This window comes from Cupressus sempervirens, chromosome 4 (assembly GCF_028749045.1).
Source record: "Cupressus sempervirens isolate cs-2001-9-10 chromosome 4, ASM2874904v1, whole genome shotgun sequence".
Taxonomy (NCBI): Eukaryota; Viridiplantae; Streptophyta; class Pinopsida; order Cupressales; family Cupressaceae; genus Cupressus; species Cupressus sempervirens.
Window position 1 is genome coordinate 867,316,566 of NC_143121.1, and position 24,881 is coordinate 867,341,446.

Genomic DNA, 24,881 nt, shown 5'->3' on the forward strand with positions numbered 1-24,881 from the left:
AAAGCATTGAACTTAATGTGATTGTGAAAGATGATGAAGAGAAAATTGTTGGAAAAGTTTCCTATTTTGTAATAAGATGAATGCAGACTTGTTTCTAGGAAGTGAACTAAATGAAAAAGATGGGCGAGCAGAATGTGGTCTTTGAGGACCCCATATTTGATGAAGAAATTGGTGAAGATGAAGAGGATTCCTTGTTGGAAGAGGAAATGAAGAAATTGAATAAGCTATTGGATGGATGTTCATTAAGGGAACGTGAAGATGGAGTATCTGGTTCTATCATGTGGGCTGTAATATTTTGTTTACAAATAAAAGGCAAGGTAGAGAAGAGGAGAAGATGTTACAAACATTTGGTCCTTTGGAAGATGTGAGAAGGTTGAATGATTAAGTGCAAGTGTTACAAGAAAGAAAGAAAGAAAATGTTACCTACAAGGAGTGGAAGATGAAAATGTAGGGCTGAACCAGTATGTGGTGCGTACAAACAGTTTTATGTATGAAGGAATTGATATTGAGAATGTTATACTTGAGAGTAGCAGAGATCATGTAGAAAGTAATTACCAATTAAAGCAGCAAAATAAAATAATATGTAAGAAGAGGACAAATACTACGAAGAAAATTATGTGATGAAATGGAAAATGCATTGTTGAAGTGAGAATGTGTTACATCACAATTTTTGACCTAATTTAAAATATAGCTGTTGAGATTCACATGAATTCAGTTGACAGTTAAATTTGTTATAATCTTGCGAAATGGTAAGATAGTTAGTCATTATAATTATTTATCACGAATTCATGAAATTGAATAGGTGGTTAGCCGTTATGATTATTTATAACTTGTTATGATAATATGATTTAACTACGGAGAATTTCCTTGTAGGAAGCATGTCAAAGGGTTGGAAGCATTGTCAGAAAAGAATTAGGCAGGAGCATCACCATCACTGGGCAAATAGGTTGAGTACCTAGCGACTTGAAAACAGGATACATCTGTGGGACCTGCATGAGCTATTTAAATAAGTAATTTGAGAAACATAAACAATTAAGTTAAAATATAAAACGTATCTCAAAGAATTTAATATGATCTTTCACCTTATTATTATAATAGATATATGTATATACGTACATATAGATATAAAAATGAAATGGCACCATTATATTATAATTATTTAATCAAATGATGTCACCTCATTAATATATATATATATATATAATAATATTCCAGATATAATAACATTCAAATTATAATAATATTCGAATCATAATCTTCCAACTCTATTCTTTCCATTTTAATATTCTTTGCTTTTAACCGATTAACATTTGGCATGAAAAATCAATTTAATATTTGGCAATTCAAATTGTCTTATACCAACGGACACTAAGAAGTCACAACTAGTTCTTTATAAAGGAAGCCGTGAGGGAGAGACGGGATCACATTTTTCCTTGGTGCCCAAACTTCTTCCTACTTGCTACGTATCAAATTTCTCTTGTTTCATTAAACAACTCGACCTTGCATTAAAAAAGTCTTGCAATCTGCCATTGAAAACGTCTTGCAATCTACCTTGAAACATCTGCAATCCGCCATTGAGTCATCTGTAATTTTACCATTGTTATAAACCTTGTTCTGATTGTGCAAATCCAACATAGCTGAGCAAGTAATTCCGGCTAAAATACTGAGGATAAGCGTTGAAGAAAGTTGTTGATGCGAGTTTTGTGTCACTACATAACATATTAGTAATTGGATGCTTGATACAGAATATCAAATACACAATTCCTCTCTTGAAAAGTTATCTCTCATGGGACATGAGTATAACTCCAATGTTCCTTACACCGTTGGATACTCGCTCAGTTTTATCAATGTGATTTGCTGGTAATCACATAGGCGGCCTTACGTTTTCTTGTTTGAGAAAAATTTGGATCTTGGTGAGAAAATGGAGATGGTGGTTCGGTGTGAATGCTAGATGATGTTGATGGCGCGATGATGGCAATGTAGGGTGAATGGCGATGGAAGGTGAGAATGCCGATGTTTTGGTTTACTTTTCTAAAAAACCTCTTCTAAGCATGAAATTTGGCTACTCAACTACTCCTACTCCTAAGAATGGAAGGTTAGCAGATGGACAGGGATCGAATCTAATGAAGGCTAACCAGCGGCCCTACCTCCATAGATGCAACGCTTCAAAGGAAAGTAAACTAGATCACCACACAAAGCCTCCCAACCAGCCGCTAGGATGCTAGTGGCCTAGTGTTGACCCCTATCAAACATCTACCAAAGCTACCATGCAACAATCCATTTTATTTTACTCTTACTCTAACAACTTGAAATGAAATTGCTTCAACTTGAAAAGAAAATTTAACTATGTGGAAGTAGAAAACATGCAATAACACCCAATGTTCTTAGTCAACATGCAATGAAAAAGAGAGCACTTTGGTATTATTTTCGCAACAATTTCTCCAACCCCTCTCTTTACAAATGAGAGCCAATGGCCTTATATAGAGGTCCAAAATACAATGGACGGTAGAGATCAAAACAAGATCGATGATCCAGATTGGATCCAAAAACCCTAATTAGGGTTGCCACCCCATCGGCCAATGAGAAGATGCCACCTCATCAATGGACCAATGAAAAAAGTGCAAAAGTGGCAACCAATGAGAAGGCACCAAAATGGTGGCCAATCAGAAACAAACACTTGTCCTATTCTAGAAGAAAGAGAAAGTTGCCACTTGGGCTTACATAAGATGATCTTCTAATATAATTCTTCCTTTTTCTTTTGTTCTTTTAGCTAAGGCAATGAACTTAGCTAGCCTTTCGTTAACTTCTTCCATAGGAGGACAAGGTGTGTGCTTCGCTCGGAGTTCTGCTGACTTTGCCACGCTGTTTGCTGCTTGTAGTATCCTTTCGTGATCCTTCTCATATTCCTTTGCAAACCCAATAAAAGCATTGAGTGAGGAAAGGGTGTTCAGATGTTTCCTTTTGACGGCAGCCTTTCCTAACTCATCCAATCTCGATCCAAATCCTGTCTCACTGACATCCTCCTCTCTAATACCCTCAAAATCAAGCGCCACCCCAACGTCGCTCATCATGGTCGAAATGGAAGTGTCGACGCTTGGGCCGTGTTGTGCAATCTCATCATGAATTTCTTCAAGTGTTCTGAATCTGGTAGTCAATGCGACATACCAAGATTCAACTATGCTCAATCCTCTCTCATCAACCAACCGGGCTCTTTCCAAATATGCCTCCGGTAACCTAATGAACGCCTGCAGCCTAGGAATAACCAAATCCTTGATGGGAAGAAAATTCTTCCATTCCTCTTCAAATAATCTGAATTTGTTTCTAACAGTCACCAATGACTGGAATGTTGAGATGAAGGAGGGCAAGAAATTTTGCCCATCTTGGATTGTATCATAGATCCAACCCCTTACTTCATGTAACTGAGCTGATACCTCTTCTGAATTGCTCCCGCTGTCTTGAGGAAGGGCTGCCTGATGCAGCTGTTGGATTGGCTGGCAATCTCTCCAATATTTGTTTTTGGCCTCCAACTTTACTATCCTTTCGTTTGCCTTCCTCAATCTTTCTCTGATTGATGCTATGCCTTCCTGAACCTCCTCACATTCCATATCACCTGTATTTCTTCCCAAATTATGTTCTACTATTTCGTACTCCCGGGCTGCAATCTCATCCGCTGCCTTATTGACTGTTGGTATAGCAATCTGAACCCTTCGGTGACCATCACTGTCGCTTCTAATTACCCTTGCCACCGTATTTGCCATCTGTTTTTGGTTCTCGCTATCATCCTTTTCTATTAGTCCTTGGATATCATCAACTGCGTGAGCCATTACCACCTCGCCTCTCGGCATAAGCATTTGCCTTAACCATAGTGGTGCAGTGCATCTCCCCAAATCCGGATTCAGTTCGACCAACAAAGCATCACCAACGGCCCTAGACGCCTGACTTATCTCTTCAATATCAATCGGCCCATCTTCTTCTCTACTAGTTTCTGCCATATTTCCTTGCTGGTTCTCCGAGAGAGGGGAGTACTCCGTACTTTCACTGTAGCCACTTGATTCTGAATCAGAGCTCACCTCCACTGCGGCCCCTTTATCACTCGAATTGACCTCTTGGCTTCTAGCCTTAGTTATACTCTCCCTTGACGGCGCTGCCCGCTGTCTCTTGGCTGGAGGTTCCGAACGTTCTTGGCTTTTCTCTACCTCCAAAGCCCTCTTCTTGCTATTTCTAACTGCCTCCGATTGCCGGCCACTTCCTTCACCCTTCTGTCCGATTGATTCTACTAGACCTTCCTTCGGTTTCATCATCTCATAAGTAAGGAGAACCTTTTGTCTTTGTAGCTTTCTCAACTTGGCATTATACCACGACTCGGTATGCAAATCTACTGTCCTTGTGACTGCCTCCAAGGAAGGATCCTGATGATCGTCCCAATCCACTGGATTCAACTCTGTTCCAACTACTGTCTCATAGTCTTCTCTCAACACACTACGATCATCCTCCAATTGATCGGGAATATCAAGGCCTCTCCATCTGATATCTCTCATCATGTTCACCGACAATCTCGAGAAAGCTAGCTTTCTCACGTGAAAATCATCCTTTGCATTGGCCCAAAAGTCCTCTATAGTGGGAACATGCTTGAATTCGCTTCCATGAGATGCCTTGATAAGACTAACAGGGTCGAATCCTTGCCTTGCTCTGTACCATCCTAGATGATACCACTCCAATTCCTTTTCCGCAGCCTCAAAGGTGGCCCGATTTGGGCAACTATCATTGCCAATTATAATTGAGAAGGAAACGCCCGTTTTCCCCTCATTCCTCATTACTCTATCATAGTGCTCAAGCTGCCTAGCCAATTCCATCAAAACTACCTTGTCGGGCAGGTATCTTGGAAGCCTCTTGGGACAAACTGTACTTCCTGCCACTCTAATGTATGTGAATTGCGGGAATTGGATGAACCAACTCCCAAACTTCTTAATCCTTGCTTCTGCTTCCGATGAAAGTCTCTTAGCAGGCGCCCCTTGTAATACCCTTACTGTCTTCATGGCGAATGCATCGCAAAACATCTTGTAATCCTTGTTATTGTGCAAATGAAGCTGCGGATAGCATTCATGCACCAAATATTGCCCCGGCCCATTACCAATCTCTCCTAAGGCCCTAAGTCCCGGACTCTCATACAATCTAGCAATTAAGTAAAACAGATAGGATCCCATGTAGAATTGCCTTTGGTTTTGAACTGTTCTAAGTTGCAACTCTAAATTTTCACTTATGATCCTAGCCCAATCAAATTTTCCTTTTCCCTTTTCAATTTCATCAATGAAGAAGTACATCCAGTTTTTGAATTGCATAGCTTGAGCTAGGCCCATGATCCGGCTGAGAAGAACAATGAGATCGCCATATTCTGGCTTGAAATCTGCCACTGTAAGCCTTGTTGATTTGTTAACTCCTTTCCTTCCTTCGTGTATCCAATTTCGTTTTAGATGTGAGAAGTAGGCCTCTTGGTTACCTTGAAATGATTTGGCCGCCTGATCCACCATTACAACTGTCATGCCCTTGCTCTGAGGAATATTAAATGTCTCTTCAATTGCTTGTTCGCCAATGTTGGCCAACACTCTCTTCCCTTCGCCAAAAATGATGGATTTACTGTCTAGATCAAATCTGGATGCACACTCCATAATCAATTCCGGACAAGGCAAAGTAGGAGGAAAAGCTGCTGCATGTACAATTCCGCTCTTGTATATCCTCTTTGCCAAGGGGGATTGTCCTTCCTTTAGTCTGTCCCTCATCCGTATCATGTCCACTATAGCGATATTAGTATCGGTTATTTTCTTCATTTTCGAGAAGAAGGAAGTTTTGGGCGTCATATCCTCTTTGTCTTTCTTAGCGTTTGCCCGCTTGGGATTCTTACTTGCACTATCATCCTCCATGCTCGTCGCCCTATTACGGGATGGTAGAGTGGTGGACCAAAAGGCAAGAAGAACCAAATAGTGCAATTCTTAGAAAAGAGCGAAAGAATGGATGTCAGCTTAAGCACTCCTTGCAACTCTAGATGATGACTTTCACCTTAACTAATAATCTTACAGCAACTTTTCGGAACCCGGGATATGACATCAAAGAATTACAAATCCCTTTGCAAATTAGAAAAACAAAGCCTCTAAGCTTATCCAACACTTGCCCTCTATGCAAAAATCAAACTTTCATATGTATCTCTTCTCCCAACAAAATTGCCCAAATCTGATATAAAAAATTGCAGCCCCTCTAGAAAATCAGAATTTTGTCTTCCACAAATTTCGGCCCCCACAAAATTCGGCTAAGCATGAAAAAAAAATCTGCCCTCCCACAAAATTCGCCCAAGCAAAGAAGGAGCAAAATCTGTAAAATCTGCCACCTAGGGCACAAATCGCAGCCCACAAAGTGGAGCAAAAATCCCCAAAAACGCAAAAAATCTGGCCCTTAGACAAATCGCCCAACAATGGCAATGGAGAAATTGCCCAAAAATCGCCAAAAAACTGCCTTCCACCAATTTCGCCCAAGTCTGGAGATCTGCCCTTGCTTCAAATTCGCCCAAGCATGAGGAGCAAATGAATTGATGAAAATGAAATGGGAGGGGACTCCCTTTACAGCAGCTTTCACCTTCCTCCCAGGCTGGCCGACTTGGTCCTATAGAGGAAAAAAAAAACCAAAATTAAAGCTAAGTTAGTGGCCCACTTTAAATACTTTGCCAAAATTTTAATTTTCTAAAATGAAAACTGCACTTTTAATTTACTAATTAACCACAAATTGCAAAACGAAATTGAATGGTGCCTTGGGGATGCTAAAATTTCTATTTAATGAGGGTTTGCTAATTAATACATCCTTGAAGTTGAATTTTGGCTAACCAAAAGCCATTTCTTAATATTAATTTACCAATTTCATTAAATACCAAAAGCTTTCAAGGCAAATTTAATCTATTAAAGCCAATTTTTGCAATTTTCCTCTAAATCGATTTTGCTAAATAATTAAAATTTTATGACAAAAAATAAAATTGCCTCTAGAGTAAAAATCGATTTTGCAATTTAACTTCATCTTACAAAATTAAATTCTATTTCACCAAAAAAAAAATAAGATTTTCCAAGAACCTAAGTCTAACGAAAAATCATTCAAATTTACAATTAAATCCAAATTTTCAAAAGAAATCGTCTAAGTACAAAATTCACAATCTTATCCTGCCAAGTTGAAATCAATTTTGAACTTATTTGGCCTAAGGATAGAACTGATAGCTCTGGAAAATCAAGTTGAAACCGGGTGAAAAATACATCTAACCTTCTCCACTGGCCCTAAAGGCGATTAAAAAGGGGGTCCCCAAGATTTTGGGACGATGTGTGAAAACCTCACAACAAAAGTCAAGAGGGAGCCAATTAGATTCAAGTTTTCCAAAGAATACATTTCAGGTCATGAATTATCCTTACAAAGTTTTTAAATGCAATTCTATAGCAGCTGGCTAGCAACAGTAACTTCCTTCGTATATTTATATTCATGTTATTAACTTGCTAAACAAACCCTAAGATTTATAAAGAACTTTCTTCTTATTTTCAATATCATTTTATTAATTTCAATAACAACCCATTAGGCTCACAAGACTCTTTTCTTTCCAAATTTATTTCAAAGTTACAATATGGCTTTTCTTGCATACTTCATGTCCTTTGTTATCAGTCCTCTTCTTTAGACTTTCATAATAAATTAGATACAACCCTTATGGAAGCGTATTTCCAAATGGAATAAAATCTAGAATGAAATATGCTATCCAATGATATTTTTCAATTTGTCTCAAGAACATAATCTTTCTGGTCATAGATGTGATAAGCATACTAAGAAGCGAATCTAAGCAGCAAGTTTCAGTATTTATCATGATGATATCTTGTTTGAATTTATAGATTGAACTTTTTTAATTTAGCCTTGTTCATGGTAGGTGATAACCAAGTAACCAAAGTATGGATCCATAAATCATTATGCCACTGGATATTAGAATTAAACAATCAATTCTAAAATCTTTAAAAAATATAATCTCTCAAATCACAAATTGCGATAAACTAGAATAAATGTTAATTATAAAACAGTTGAGAATCAACAGAAAGAACCGGTTGTTCTGAGAATTCAAACACCTGGGACTCACCCGACTGTATAGCCAAGGAAAAGGGTGAAGTGGTGAGAGAAAGAGATCTGCAATAACAAGAAAACAGAATCAAAGGTGATATAACAATGTTTATTATTTTGAAGAAAACATTTAATAGCTCATGTGTGGTCATGTTTATTGTATTCCCCTGCTGTCAAGTTGAGTGGTGTGATTAGATACCAGGATGCTCAATGGATGACAAGATGTTCCTTGTCTATTCCCAGTAGGGAGAGTCTTTCTCGTTAGAGATTGTGTGGGGATAAGTTTTGGTCCAAGGTTGGGTGGTTAAGCCCCTGACAATGTTTCACCTACTTCCAAGTTGTCGGACATACAACAAACAAAGATAAGCTATGCACTCTATTGTTTGTCGGAAATAGGTATTTTTACTTTTATGATATATATGCAAAACTAAGGTAAGATTATTTAAGTGTTATCATCATTACAGTTATTTTACATTTAGTTGCGAGAGATAGATTTATCTAATGAATTGTTATATCAACCTTTCATTTATATGAATAATAAATAAGAGCATATCTTCTAATCTTATGTTATTGCCACAGAAAGCAATTGAAAGGAAAGGAATGATACAGTGGTATCTGAAGCCCTAATTGATTCAGTGGTATCCGAAGCCCCAATTGATACAGTGGTATTTGATGCCCTAAATGATCCAATGGTAATTGAAGCCCTAAGTGATACAATGGTATATGATGCCCTAAATGATCCAATGGTAATCAATGCCCTAATTGATACAGTGGTGTGTGATGCCCTAAATGATCCAATGGTAATCAAGGCCCTAATTGATACAGTGCCCTAATTTATATAGTGGTATTTAATGGTAATCGTCATTTGATTTTTGATATAGTAATATTGGATGGAAGTCGTTATATGATATTGTTATAGTAGTATTTGTGAACTAATCTGGGTGATTGCAGAAGCATCCCTACAATGATTTCTAACTTCAAATTCCATGGTACGTGGATTTTAATTTCTATAGTAAATTCTTTGATGGTGTTTTAAAGTTCTTAGATAAGAAATTTTGTTTAACTGATTTTAACCATCAATCTCTTTCATATGAACGAACTGATTTAGCTGTCTTCCTATGAAAATGAAGTAATAACTGTATTTCTTTGAGTATGTTAGCTGTTGATTAAGACCCGGGAAAACAGGATGTTACAAAGTGGAAGGCTGAGGACATTTTGGTTTTGTATAATCATGTTTTTGTTGATTTTTGCATATGTCTTGCAAGAAGAATGTTTATGGGAATCATTTATTTGAATATAGCAAAAAAAAAGAGTGAAAAAAGGATAAGACAGTAGAGATTAAAAAGCTTAGAGCTAAAAAAGAAAGAAAGACAAAGCTTCTTTCTGTAGAATTTTTGATGCTAACGAGAAAATCAAAGGAATACTAAAGAAGATCAGAACCCAAAGGCTACAAAGACACCAAAGTTAATAAATGTAGAAAAGCCAAAAGCCTATGCAGATGCACTCAAGGGGTCCATCAATAACGAAATCAACAATAAAAAAGAAACTAACGTTCTTCAAAAAAACATTTATGATGCAGTCCTCACAAAGACAACAAGGACAGAAATACAGTAACAAGATTTTTGTCACTCCAAGTCAATCTCATATGATAATGTTCCAAAATTCTTTCTTTGGATATCACATTTTTGTAATCTTTTTTTATCAGAAAGAACATATTATAGGGGTTATGCAAGATGTATTTTTGTATGGAACAGAAATGTTAGTTCTTATGGGTTCTTAAAAAGAAACTACAAATCATTTCCTCCTGTATTGAATTGCTATATTATGTGCTAAGTGCAACAATTATGGTCATACAACACATTTGTAGAAGTGGTCGTGTGGAACTTCCTAAACAGAACAGGGATGTGGATACCCTTGGTGAGCCAATTGAAAATCCGGGAAAAGTTTGAGGAAGCAGGACTAAGAAAAAGACATGGAGAAATCTATGCTTGAACAAATTGCTTTTCATGTCCAAAATGAAGGAAACCAGTGATACATTGACAGTGGATGCTCAAGCCACATAACAAGGGACAAGAAAAAATCTCATTTTAAAGGAGGTAAACAAAGGAATGGTAAGATTTGGAGATAATGCTACAAGAAGGATAACTGGTAAAGGCACTCTTAGTCTTGATAATGGAAAGACAGAAACAGAAAATGTCTTGTATGTGGAATGGTTTGAAGCACAATCTTTTGATTGTCAGTCAAATGTGTGATCAAGGCCACACCCTCATTTTTCAAACTCAAGGTTATGAGATTAGGAAGGCGAGTACAAGAAAATTAGTTGTAGAGGAAAACAGAACAGCAAACAACCTAAACATCATCAGTGACATCAAGGAAGAAAGATGTTATATAAGACAAACACACAAAAGTCGATTATGGCATAGAAGAATGGACAATATGAACTATTGAATATCAGACACTGCACAAAGTCAATTTTTGACAACCTATCATATGTGACAGCATCTTGGCTAAACATCATACAAGAGAGACTCGTGTGCAAGCAGTCAAAAGAATATTTGAATACATGAAGGGCATTTTGGACTTTGGGTTGTATATCTTAAACATGAAGAATTCACTTTAGCAGCATACAGATGCAGACAGAATAAGAAGGCAAGTGCAAGAAAATTAGTCGTAGAGGCAAACAGAACAAAAAGAAAACTTACAGATCAATAGTGAGATCAACGAAGAAAGATGTTATATAAGACAAACAGATGAAAGTTGGTTATGGCATACAAGAACAGGCCATATGAACTTTTGATAATCAGACACTGTATAAGTCAATGTTTGGCAACGTATTATATGGGACAGCATCAAGGCTAGATGTCATGCAAGAAAGACTCATGTGCAAGCAGTCAAATGAATCTTCAAATACCTGTAGGGCATTTTGGGCTTCAGTTTGTGGTATCTCAGAGGTAAATAATTCAGTTGAGCAGCATTTATATATCTAGATTGGGCAGGTAATGATCGTTGATAGCAGCAGTGTCATATTGCACACAAATTCATGTTACAAAGGCAGAATACATACGAGAAGTAAAATATATTGCAGCAGTGTCATGTTGCAAATAAGTTCTTTGGGTGAAGCAGACATTGAAAGAAAGTAAGGTAGCATAACAGCACGTCAAATTGGAGCATCTCAAACAGGAATTCTGAGTTCTTAAGGAGAAGCACTGATTCAAGGGGAGTAATGACTATTATAGGGCCGAACTATGTGTTTTATCATTTATGTAATCAATTTAGGTGCCCAAAGGGGTATAAAGAGGTGAAGCGTGTTTGTAAGTATGATGTGTGAGAAAATGTTTATCAATCAAAAACATATCACAGAAAGTTTATACAAAGCAGATTTTGTGAAGTTTAAAAGTGCAGAAATATATGTTTATCATTTGTTGAAAAAGCAGCATCTAGAAGGTGTAATTTTGCAAACAAGGTCAGAGCATCTTAAAAGAAGACACTGGTGTCTATTTTGAGTTGGTACTCATTTGTGGGTATTAATTTCTCCAATAAATTGGTACCTACAAATGCTATTGGGGATTAGTGTCACTAGTGAAGTGAACCAACATAAGACAAAAATTTACTTAATTGGAATTTAATGATAATAATAATACCAAGCACGCGAGATCCACAAAATTAAGAACACAAGATTTACATGGAAACCCTTTGGGGGACAAACCACTGAGAAAGACTGCTTTGGTCTACTCTCCAAATAAAGCCACATCAAAAATAAAATAACCTTACAATATTTATTGGCACAACCTACTAGAGACACCAATCCCCGGTTACATTACATGCAAGCACCAACCTACTGGAGACAACAATCCCCACAACTAAGCACAGCTCACCAAGAGACACCAGTTTCACCTTCTAGATATCATTCCTTCAACAGGTGACAAACATGTTTTTCGGCACTCGGTAAACTTCATGCTATCTGCTCTGTGTTGTATTCAAATGATAAAACGTTTTCTCACACTATACTCGCAAACACACTTAATTTTTTTTATCTCTTTGGGTGCCAAAATTAATTACATATAACAGAGGTTGGCACTATAAAATTAGATCATAATAATACAATTACATGAGTTGGCCTCCAATTACACATCTTTCAAAATAATAAAATATCATGAGTCAACCTCCAATTAAAGACAATCTAACAAACAGTATCCTAAACTTTGACATAAACAACCTTTGTCAATTTGTCATCAATGACAATATTTCCAACAATCTCATTCTAACATCACTAGCCATATTTCCAACAATCTCCCTTCTTGAATAAAATGTATTTTGACATCATTGACAACATTTCCAACAGATTCTTTGTTGCTGCAGGATTAAATAAATATATATTGAAATAAATTGTTCTTGTTTCGATTGTGGATACTGTGAATAAAATTCATAACATTGTTTGTTGTTTTATGAATATGTGTCTTGTTGTTGTCGTCAGCAGATTTTGTATTCTGTAGCCGATTGGGTTATGCCGTTGAAGATTGTGTATTTGGTAGCCGACGGGTAGATTAGGATTATTTTGTAGCCGACGGACCCCTTCGGGAAGGTTCAGCGGAAAGTATTTATACCCCATCTAGGTACATTGTAAATCATCTTATCTTATCTTATGCTCTGTATGTAATCTATTGGCATATGCGAATAAAGGAGTACTGTTGTTGCTGTTCGTGTTCATTATCTGTGTGCCATAATTAATCTATGCGGTAAACATTTAGCGTCGTTGCCCTACGAACCTGGAAGGAGGGCGGAATGACGCTTAATGCCAAATCAACTTATCAAGAATCGAAATAAGATAAAGGGGAAAGATGGCATACATACTGCGCAAGAAAATTTAATTTTGGCACAGCAAGCCGAAAGCAGAAGGAGATTCCAGAAGATTACCGACGAACATAGAAGCACAGAAGAATTGTTGGAGGAGACTCGACAGCGGGTGGAATTGGTGGAGGAAGCAAGGGAGGAGTTTTTGAATTTGTATTCACCGAGGGAAGAGAATCCAAAGGGAAGAAAATCGACTCACACGGCTCAGAGTGCTAAGGGAGCACGAGCATGGAGTGAACTCTTCGTCTGGGATACACTTCCGCAGGGTACAACTTCAAAAGATCCTTCTTCACCAAGGTTCGCAACTGTTCAGACCGTCGGTGTGGGAGTGCAAACCGCCGGTGTGGGAGAACAGACCGTCGGTGAGGGAGAACAGTCCGCCGGTGTGGGAGACTAGTCCGTCAGTGTGGGAGTACAATCCATCGGTGTGGGATTGCAGATCATCGGTGTGGGAGTACAAAGCCATGGTGTGGGAATGAAAAATGCTAGTGTTGCAGGACCAAACAACACATGTTCACAAAATCCAACAGTGATGGCAGGACCAAAAGAAAAGCTGCCGAAGTTTGATGGTGATGGTACGGCCGACCCCATCCGACATTGCAAGACATGCGAGACAATTTGGAGAGAAAATGGCATAACCGATACAAACGAATGGGTTCAGTTGTTTCCGGCCACCCTACGGGGTGTTGCAATCGACTAGTTTGCCGATGCAGATCCCTAGAACCTAACCACTTGGGATGACCTTAAGAAGGAGTTTACGACAGAATTTCAACTACTCCACGACGACAATGAAATTGTAGTAGAAATATACAATACAAGACAGCGAAAAAATGAAACAGTCTGAGTCTATGCTAGGAAGTTGAAGGACTTGATCAACAAAATGGAGAATAAGCCAGTTGATGTATTACAGAAAAGGTGGTTCATTGAAGGCCTACACCCAAAATTGCAAAAGAAAATGAAGATCGTGTCACCATCGTCATACACTGAAGCGTACAACTGGGCACTAAACCTGGAAAGTGAGCAAAAGACGAAAAAAGAAGAAGAAGAAGAGTAGCTCCTCTGAGTCAGACGCCGATGCATCCTTGGAAGAAGAAAGTAGCGATGAGGAAAACAGTAGCAAGAAGGTCCGAGCCCTTCAGAAGGACATGATTCGGATGATGAAGGAATTCAAGAACATGCAAAAAGAAACAAAGGGAAGCGAATTATGGTGCACGGAATGTAAGGCAGAAGGTCACACAAAGGGCTCCTGTCCAAAGAACTAGTTCTGCGATATTTGTCAGATCATGGGACATTCCACAAAAGAATGCCCCTTCAACATGAAAACCAGAGGCCCTCAACAAGTGTTCCTAGCACAGGAGGCTTCTGCGTCTAGAGGGAGCAGGAATACAAGCACGAAGGGTGCCACGTCTAGAGGATACAAGAATAATAGACGCGGGCAAAATAACAACAATGCGAACAATAACAATAATAATGGCAGGAGGAGTCGAATTCAGTATGATGCAAACGAACAGCCGATTGTTCAATGCCGAGCCTGTAATTTGTGGGGTCACTTTGCCTGGGAGTGCACAACAACAACCACGCCAAAATTGTTATGCAGATGGTGCGGACCCGGTGACCATGAAGATGCCAAGTGCCCATAATCCGGAGTAAACTTGATCACTGTCGGGACGGATGAAGAAGGGGTTCTGGCAATTACGCAGAGGCAAGCAAAAGAGTACTCGGACCCGACAAAAGAAAAGAGGAAATTGGTGGAAGCACAGGCAGAGATTGAAAAGGCATCGCAAGCGGACATCTCGTAATTGAAAGACACCATCGGCACCTTGGCAAGGAACACCGCGGAACAAAACATTGTATGAAAAATTTTGCAAACGAAGATACCTGTCAAGATAAATGATTTGCTTCTTATGATGCCCCAACTCCGACCCGCTCTCACAAATATCGCACCAACTCCAAGGATACCAGGAGAACAAGGTAGAGGGAAGGAAATTGCTGCAGACGGAGAAGACCAAATGTTGCTAGCTCTCGCATCTGGCCGACATCCGATGGTCATTGAGATGGGGATCCTCGGACATGTTCTCACAGACACAATAGTCAACGGAGGGTCTAGTGTAAATGTCTTACCCAAGGAGACTTGGAAAAAGCTGAGACAGCCGACGTTGTGGCCCCCTAGATTTCAGTTGCTCACAGCGGACCAACGTGACATTAAACCTCTAGGCGTTCTGATGGCCCAACCGGTAACGATTGGCACACAGTCGTTCCTACTCGACTTTTTCGTGATCCCGTTGAAGAGAAAAGGATACGATGCCATCCTTGGCCGCGGATGGCTCATTCAAGCTAGAGTGAGACACGACTAGAAGAAAAACACCTTATCACTAGAAAGTAAAGGCCAGCGATTTGTCATTGATTTGCACACTCAGATGGTGGGAGAAGAAGCTTAGTCATCAGATTTCGAAGAGGAAGATGAAGGGAGGCAGCGTATGGAACTGGATCAGGAGGGAGTCCTACGGTTGGAAGGTGGATCAAAAAATGACGATTTGGATTCGGTCAACAGTCTCTACCATTGGCAAATAGAGGACTACGAACCATTCCAGAGCTGCAACGTATTGACAATTGCAAAAGGTTCAAGGGAAGATGAATTTCCAAGAGAATTCACCGAGATAAAGGAGGGGGATGCCCCGTTGGATGTCACACCGGCCCATACATTCAGTGAGGGGGACACAATCCAATATAATGAAGCCACATTGCAAACAATGAATTTGGGGGATGAAGTAGAACCAAAGAACATTCTGGTGGGAGATAATTGGGATCCGGTACTCAAAGCAGCAGCATTCAAAATATTCCTGGAATACAAAGATGTATTCGCATGGACATACAAGGACCTGAAGGGAGTAGCGCCAGAGTTACGTGTGCACCACATCCCACTGAACAAAGGAGCAATACCTGTACGGAAGCGACCCTACAAAATGAACAAGAACTATGCGGAACGGGTTACAAAGGAAATCAACAGGATGCTGGAGGCCGGAATTATTTTTAAGGTACAAACAAGGGAATGGGTGTCACCTATAGTTATCTCATTGAAGAAAGACACCACCCAGATCCGGATATGTGATTTCCGATGCCTCAATGCAGTCACAATCAAGGATCCCTTCCCGATTCCATTCACAGACAGCAGTCAAGAGGAGGTCGCCGAAGATGAAATTTACTCCTTTATGGACGGATTCTCTGGATACAATCAGATCTCTATAGCGAAGGACAAATTGAAGACCTCGTTTGTCGTCGAAGATGGGGTCTATGCATACAATCGGATGCCATTCGAATTGTGCAACGTGCCTGCCACCTTCCAACGGATTATACTACACATCTTTGACAAGATGTCCGTGGGAAACTTCAAAGCATTCCTTGACGATTCATTTGTATTCAGTTCGAAGGACAGACACCTGGCAGTACTTTGTGAATGTATGGAAAGATGTCACAGGGCACGGCTAGCATTGAACCCTAAAAAGTGCAAATTCATGGTTCCGCAAGGAAGATTGCTCGGACACATCGTCTGTAAGGAAGGATTGAAGACTGACCCAAACAAAGTGAGTCATCTTGGAAATGCAGCCATCCACTAATGTGACGGAGATAAAGTCTTTCCTCGGCTATATAGGATATTACAGAAGATTTATCAAAAATTTTGCCAAGGTGTCATACCCGCTGGACAGGTTAACTTGCAAAGGAGAATCATTCAGATGGGACAAAGAGCAGGATGAGGCATTTGAATAGCTGAAGGTACGACTGGCTACGGCACCCATCTTGGCATATCTGGATTGGAATAAGGAGTTTCATGTTCATGTCGATGCCTCCAATTATGCGACCGAAGCAACCCTCGCACAGACAGGTAGCCACGGGTTGGATCACCCGATATACTTTCCCAGCCGATTGTTATCAAAAGCAAAGCAGATCTACAATACGACTGAACAGGAAGCATTGGGAATGGTCTACGCTGTGCAAAAATTCCGTCATTACTTGCTCGCCACATCGTTCATGTTCTATGTCGATCACCAAGCTCTATTGTACATGATCAATAAACCTCTCATTCAAGGAAGGATCAACAGATGGCTACTCCTGTTGCAGGAGTTTACCTTCAAAATCATTGTATGGCCGAGGAAGAGGCATGTTAGCGCCGACCATCTGTCGCAGATCAAAACAGGGGAACTGGCGGAAGGTGTGAATGACGACTTTCCTGACGCACAATTGTTTCAGATTGTGGTTCTGTCGAAATGGTACATGAGTATTGGAGAATACCTATCAACAGGACAGTTTCCCAATGACATGCCAGTGAATGAAAGGCGTAAGTTGATAATCAGGAGCCGCACCTTCCAGTTGATCAATGGATTGCTCTACAACCTGGGGCAAGACCAATCCTCTACAGGTAGGGAAACAAGCTCACACTACGGCCCCACGAGTTAAATCTAGAGAGAGTTTCGATCTCAGGACCATGGGGGTAACCCACAACCTCAAGCCTCTGCTCTCAACCAGACGAGCTAGTGCCACTTCGAGGGAAGTTGGCACAGGGAGAGCCTCTGATATTTTATTGGAGACATTTGGACACAGGGGGGACAGCAGCGGGACAAAAGAAGGTATTTCAAGGATTGCACGTGGCTCATGGGGATACTGACAGCGGACAGGAGGAGACTTCGGAGAGCAACAGGGTGAAGTACGAGGAAGAGAGTACTTCCGCGGAGGTTGGCAGTGAACCAATAGATAGTGAGCCCACATTTTTCACCCCACCACAATTGTCAACTTCGGTGCACTTGTCCGCTCCCACGTCACACATTGTGCCTTTTGGTCAACGTCATGCACCGGTCGTGATGACCTCGCCGGTCGTAGCAAATGTCCCCCGGGCAGTAGCCGAGGGTGTCCCAGAGACGACAACTGTTGTTACACCAACAACCACTCGAAATGCTATTTTCTCCGCGGCCGTAGCAGATGTTGTTCCAGTTGCATTAATGGAGCCAGTCTCGTAGAGGGTAAAGTTGCCAACGCTGGAGCCTGACCCCCAAGTTCGCTTGGATGTGATTGACTGTGATGCAGTTGTCACCGTTTCGTCCTCCTTGTTAGCATTCACCAAGCCAATACAGACAGCCCAGCCAGCACAGCAAGGGGAGTGCATGGAGCCCGCACAGTCAGAGCACCCGAAGGTGATGGATAGAGCCAATGCTTTCTTGAGATAGCAGTTCCGACTCATCCTTGCGGAGGTTGGTCCGTCCATCCAGTCCCCCACACACCTAGGAGTATCACCTACAATACCAGAGCCTCAGGAGGTGGGGGTGCCACAGGCCGAGATTGCACAGAGAGCAAAGGAGGCCACAACGGATGTGGGCATGATCCCCGCAGATAAGGAAGAGAATAGTGATGCAGAGTGGACGATGCAGGGTGTTGCAAAGGAGGATTATGGGTCAGATGAGGACAGGTGCAGGGAGTACCTTAGAGCTATGAAGGTTGCACTAAAGAAGGGACATGATGTGGCATTGCAAGCTATGATTCAGTAGAGGGAGTGGCATTTGGTTCGAGCTTACATCAGGGGGATCTGTCCGCAGCGGTTTTGTTCATGTTTCGAGGAGAGAGGTTGGCCAGTAGTCGAGACACCGAAGATGTTGGCAGATTGGGCCAGTGAGCCAGAGTTGGGGCCGCGCAACACTCCGCTGGAGAAGCTAGCACATGAGATCGTGGCACTATATAAGGAGGTTTATTATGCTCGCAGGTGCACGGAGGCGGACAAGGCAGCCGACAAGGTTGCAGCCAAAAGATCTCTGGCAGCTGAGAGAAAGGCTCGAGAAGCGAGAGAGAAGATAGCCACCGACTTGGCTAGCCAGCAGACAATGTGGGCAGCTAAGCGGGCAGCACTATTGAGGGATATGGCAACAGCCATGCAGGATAAGGACGCGGCTATACGGGATAAGAATGCGGCTGAGCACGAGTTGCAGTTAGCCAGGAGATAGGCTATGGATGCAATGCTTCTTTTGAAGGAGGCCGTCGAGGTTAATACACGGATTCAGACGGATTTGACCATCCGGACAGAGCATGTCTATGAGTTGTGTCATCAGCAGCATTCTTCAAGGGCACCACCTTCTCTCTAGTATTTTTTGTTATATATGGGTTGTCTCCTATTTTGTCAGTCGTCAGGAGACAACTTTTCTTTTTTGGGGGGGATGATGTCGTCGGCAAATTTTGTATTTTGTAGCCAACTGGGTTATGCCATCGGAGATTGTGTATTTGGTAGCCGACGGGTAGATTAGGATTATTTTGTAGCCGACAGACCCCTTCGGGAAGGTTCGGTGAAAAGTATTTATACCCCGTTTGGATACATTGTAAATCATCTTATCTTCTCTGATGCTCTGTATGTAATTTGTTGGCATATGCGAACAAAGGAGTACTATTGTTGCTATTCGTGTTCATTATTTGTGTGCCATAATTAATCTATGCGGTAAACAATTGTGGTATTGGCTGTGTGATTGAGTTGTTTGGTAAAATCCCTCAATCACGACTACATCACATCAACTTCTATATTTTCTAGCCAAACAAAATATAAAGCAAGTTCAGCTTATTCACAATTTTTATGTCAACTAACTAGTTTGGAGTCAGTTCAGCAGCATTTATTGTGGGTCAAACTACATTTATGGTAGTAAAAGAGGTCAAAATAGCAATCTCAACATATCTGGCTCATGTCAGGAGTTGATCAAAGTTAACCTAACCAGATGGCATCAAAGACCAAAGAAATGATGTTATGGCTCTGATTCCAAGATTCTTTTCCCACCACTAGTTCCCTTTGCAGCTTCTAAGTGCATAATTTCCTTGTGAGCATTGACGGGGGTCACCAGAAGGTATTTGGAATTGTGTGTACTTATGAAAATTATGTGGTTGCCAAGTTCGCCAATCGATATTAGGTTTATATTCCATCTAGCAGCATTGCTTTTCTGAGGCAGCTATGTTTTGAGGTATATTTAAAATCTGTCAGCTTCTTATCTTTGCTAGTGTAAAAGCAATTAGGCATCAATTTTAATCTGTGATTTACTTGTAATATGCTTCATCGCGATGTAAATATGATTCTTACTTGTGCTCAAATTTACACACCTCAATTTTTTGTAAAATTGGTTTAGGTCCTTGCCTATTTTGTTGCCCCTTGCACTACATTCCCCATTGGTCATTTACGTGGCTCCTGATATAAGGGATCTTAGATGGGCCTCTTTTTTGAAAATTACTAAAAACAGTGAACATTATAAAGTCCTAAGAGTTTTCAAGTCCTACACATTCACGATCCTAAAATTGTTTTACGTATGGGCCCCTTCTTTTTTTCTTTTGTTCAAATGTGCCTATGTTCAAAGGGGTCAAGAAACATCCAAGTCAAATGGAAAAAATGTGCACTGTTAATTGTGTTGTGCTTTTCATAGGTTTACAAGCCTAAGAAAAATGTCTACGATACCAATTCTCTCCCAGAACCATCGGATGCTGATGCTGATGCGTTCTGGTGCGCAAGCGCTTTTTGATGCCTCCCGGATACACCCAGGAAGATCATTTTGGACCTGTAGATGCTTGTGGAGGCAAGCAGCCACAGGCCCGGACTGAGCTTCCTAGGCGCATCCAAAAAGCATCCGGACGCATGTGAGAGCATCCACGAGCCTAGATGCTTTTCCAAAGCCCAAAATGACTTGAAAGTCATTTTTTGCATGTGCTTTACTGTTTTATTTTATTCGGTTTTTGCTCCTTTTTGCTCTAAACCCTAAAACAGCCCTAAAAGATGCCATTCACTGTTCATTCTTCTCATTTTGTTTGCAGCTGGGCTCTCTTTTCATTAGGTCTCCATTTTGACATTTTGAAAGCAAAGTCATTATTTTTGAAGAGCATAATTCATAGGGTGTCAGATAGTCTAAAGTCTTGATTGATCAACATTGAATCATGAACTAAGTTTTGATTTTGTAATCCAAATTGCATTGGAATCTTGAACTTGAGAAATTTGCTAATTAGTTATTTCAATTTGTATATTTGTGTTTGTGAAGTTTGAAATTGAACTATCAATGATGAAGTATCATACTATGGAATGGTTTATTTTTGTATATGTGTGTGTATATATAAAATATATATATATATATAGACACACACACACATGCATATAGATATGTATATATATGTTTGTGTGTGCATGTACATATACATATATATGTATATATATGCATATACATATACATATATACATTTATGTGTGTGTGTGTGTGTAATCAAAAAAAATCCCATATTGGCATCAATATCAGCGATTTCAAAAATGGTGAGAGGCTCGTCGGTTAGCAAGAAGTGCAAACCTGCAAAATATTGTGAAAATAAAAAAATAAGGCAAGCAAGGAAAGGGAATGAGGTTTGCACTGTCACAAAGTTCATAAGCTTTGCAAAATTGCCACATGGTTCATCCAGTTGAAAACAGTACAACATAGTGAACAAAAGGAAGAGATAACAAAGAGCAAAGAGAAATGAAAGATTCTGAATGTCACAAATTTTCCAATCCCTGAACCTAAAGGTCACTAGTGTATTGCACAACAGATTGTGACTGCAGAAGAATTGGCATTACCGTGGCTTCTTGTTTCTATTTCACAGGCCAATTTTCTTGTTAGTGGAGTTCTGCTGTCTGTACTGATTCGTCATTGCACCATACAAGCAGCCACTGCATTGCATTGGTCCTAATTTCACAGTGCCAATGCTCATCATCTTTGTGATCCAAACTTGTTCTAGAACATCTGCACATCTATGAGAAGAGATTTCCACAATCCATGACAATTATCTGCAAGAATTTCTGGCTTTGATTGCTTCCAGTTTTTTAACATCAATGTTTTGAATAACATTCCATGATCCATCATCAGGACAAAACAAAGCATGAGAGAGCATAAGGATCACAGAGTGTGATTCAAAATGTTGATGTAGAAAAACTAGACACAATCAAATCCAGAATTTCTTGCACATAATAATCAGCACATCTATTTTCTAGTCTGCAACTACTTTTGCCAGCCCCTGGTCAACACCCACCATTGAACCAAACACCTAATACTATTTCCTCCTTTTCATTTCAATAATTTAACTATCTCCTTCTGTACAAATCCCAAATCTGCTATTGTTAAATCCCAAATCCCAAATGTGCCTCTAAAATAAAGTTGTCTTGGGTATTCACCTTGACTGCATTTGAGACAGGTAAACCATGACTAACATTGTCTTCCTTGTAAATTGGCATTTCATCTGACAACCCCAAGTAGCAAATTGCCACAGTAAAATGAATATCAATGATTGTTTTGTTTATGGCTAATGTATCTTTAGTGGTAGAACCCTCTATTTGTGGGCAGATATATAACATTAATCTATTCATCCCCAAATTCTAAAAACTTTATCCCCACCTTCCAGAAACCTGGAAAAACAGTACCTGGAATGGCGAAGGTTGTTAAGACCTCACGAATGACAGTTACTACATCTATTTGACAGAAAAACACCCATTTCTTGTCATTTAATTCCAAGAAATAATTTATGTAAATTTTATTAGACCCCCCTTCAAGGTCACAGGACAGATCGGATTTCAAAACTTTGCATATTGATAACAAACCACAGAATGCAAACAGGCCCTTTCTCTTTTGGACTCGAGCATAATTGGCATAAGCCGCCAACACTTACTGCATTCACATGAAGCTAAGCTTGCAGTGCAGTCTATTTGTAGTCCTAAAAAGATACTATTTTAGCTACTGTTTTATTCAGGTAATTGTTGTAAAGAGTAGTAGACACCCCTGATTTTGATTATGCATATCAGTTTATTTTTGAAATTGTGGTTATCAGGATCAACACTAACCCATCCCTTTAAGGATGCAGAAAATCTACAGCAGAGAGTCTGCCCCACTTGCAGGAGACATGATATCGTTTAGAAGCCCAGCTCCAACGGCAATGTGATAGGAATGGTAAAGGGTTACAAATGTTAAAGGCATGTACTTAGTGCTCATCAAAAAAAGACTAGGGTCTCTGCTCCCCGTCTAACATGAATCAACTGCTATCTAGGCAATCTACAGTAGGACTATCTCTACGGTACATCCTTAAAATATTTCAGAAATTCAAATTCTGTGTTTAGTAGCCTCTTCGACGTTTTATCCACGATGGATGGATGATGCATGAACACGTGAATAATAGTACAAAAGCCCACCGGAATCGTTATACCAATAGGAGATCAAACTTTCACAGAATCATAAATTGATGTACTGAAATTGATGATTAAAGAAGAATAAAACTCATTTAAGCAAGCATATGGGTTCTTAACCAAAAGGCGCCATAAAATAAAACTCACCTGGCTTGGAATCTGGCGACGATAGAAGACCGATTCTGGAGAAGCCTGAAGCTTATAATCGGGAAGAGAATGAACATAAATTGAATATTGTCCTTCGTGCCCATGAAAGAACTTCTCCCACAAAGGCATGAAAGGAAGGGGACCCCTGGTAAGGAACATAAAAGCAACCTTGGGTACGCGCTCGAAAGGGTACTCCTCCCTCATTGGAACCACTGAAGCCCTCCAAAGCAGCTCATCATCAGTCATATTGTGCATCAGATAACCAGGGGGCCTTAACCAGGCTTTTTGCATCATGGATGCTTCTTCATCTTCTTTATTCTTAAGATTGCAATTACTGCAAGAAGAACTAGAATTCCTGGAAATAAAATTGGGGTACAACAAACTCCCTGTATCCAAATATCGGTCCAAGTGGGAGCATATGACCACACCCGTAATGATTCCGGAAGCCAACAGCACAAAGAAAAACAGAAATCTGAGCAGCTTTTGAGGCCATTCCCTCTTATTATTACCTCCCTGAGATCTGGAGGGAGCTGAATCCTTGGATAGCAGCGTGATGCTATCATCAACACTTAAACTTCTTATCTGCATCTTTGGGGACATTATTAACAGTATGATACTACCTCTCTAGACCATAAGTTTTTCCCATAGCTGCTGTGGGCACTTGAAGAACCTAATTCTACAGGCTAACCCACTTCATCAAAGATCATTCCCTGAGCTCAATTTTCTGAAAATTCCAGAGCTTAACTACCGCCCTTGTGACAGAACAACCAAAACTCTCAACTTCTCCGATCACCCACATGACAACACAACCCAAACTTTATAGTTTTGCAGTGCTCTTCAAAACAAAACCGCCTCAAATGATTGATCCAATGAAAGCTAGCAAATAACTTTTAAATAAAGCAGGAAAGAGAAAAGGGCCGACTGACTCCCTTTTTCAAAAACAAGTTGTGAGATCCCACAGAACTGGATCCTTATTTCTTTAGGCGTTCTCCAAATGATTCAACGATTTCACTGTGAGTGGGATAGAAGCAACAAGAACTTCTATTGTACATAAAGCTGAATCAATGGCTTGATTCCATCATGTAAGCCACCATTTTTTACAACGTTGTCGCGGTTCTTGGTTTACTCTGTGTTGTTTCCAGGTCCTTGGTTTACTTTTTGTTGTTTACAATGATTTTAGCCATCTTCTGGATGGTTGGTGATACAAGATTTTGAGTTCTTAATGCTTATTTTATTTTATTTTATTTGAATAATTATCAGTCACTGTCGAAGTCTTCGTTTGAATCAGGAGTCTTCAGCATCATGACAAGTAGTTTTCACGTCCTCATCAAAGGCAACTAATTTCCAATTTGGAGAGCTATTAAATTTTTGACGCGTAACCAAAAGAGGACAATATATAAAAAAATTAATTACAGTTAATAATATTTTTAATTAGAAGATACTAGGCTGGCATAATGGCTGAGACGAGCTATATTGTTGTTTAAATTAACATTTCAGGTGTAATGTAATGAATAGTGTTAATTAAGTCAACAAAGTTTTCTTCGGGCATAATTTAAGAAGA

General features: G+C 39.9%; 1 protein-coding gene across 1 annotated transcript in view; it reads right to left on the reverse strand.

The window, feature by feature from the left end:
* LOC149564165 (glycosyltransferase BC10-like) overlaps positions 1–24,513 on the reverse strand; it is a 40,831-nt gene extending 16,318 nt beyond the window's left edge. Inside the window, exon 1 of the mRNA XM_089827227.1 lies at positions 23,321–24,513. Within this exon, the coding sequence (XP_089683353.1) occupies positions 23,321–23,920 (600 nt within the window). The 5' untranslated portion in view covers positions 23,921–24,513. The remainder of the gene's footprint in view (positions 1–23,320) is intronic.
* Between the last annotated feature and the right edge of the window lie 368 nt (positions 24,514–24,881).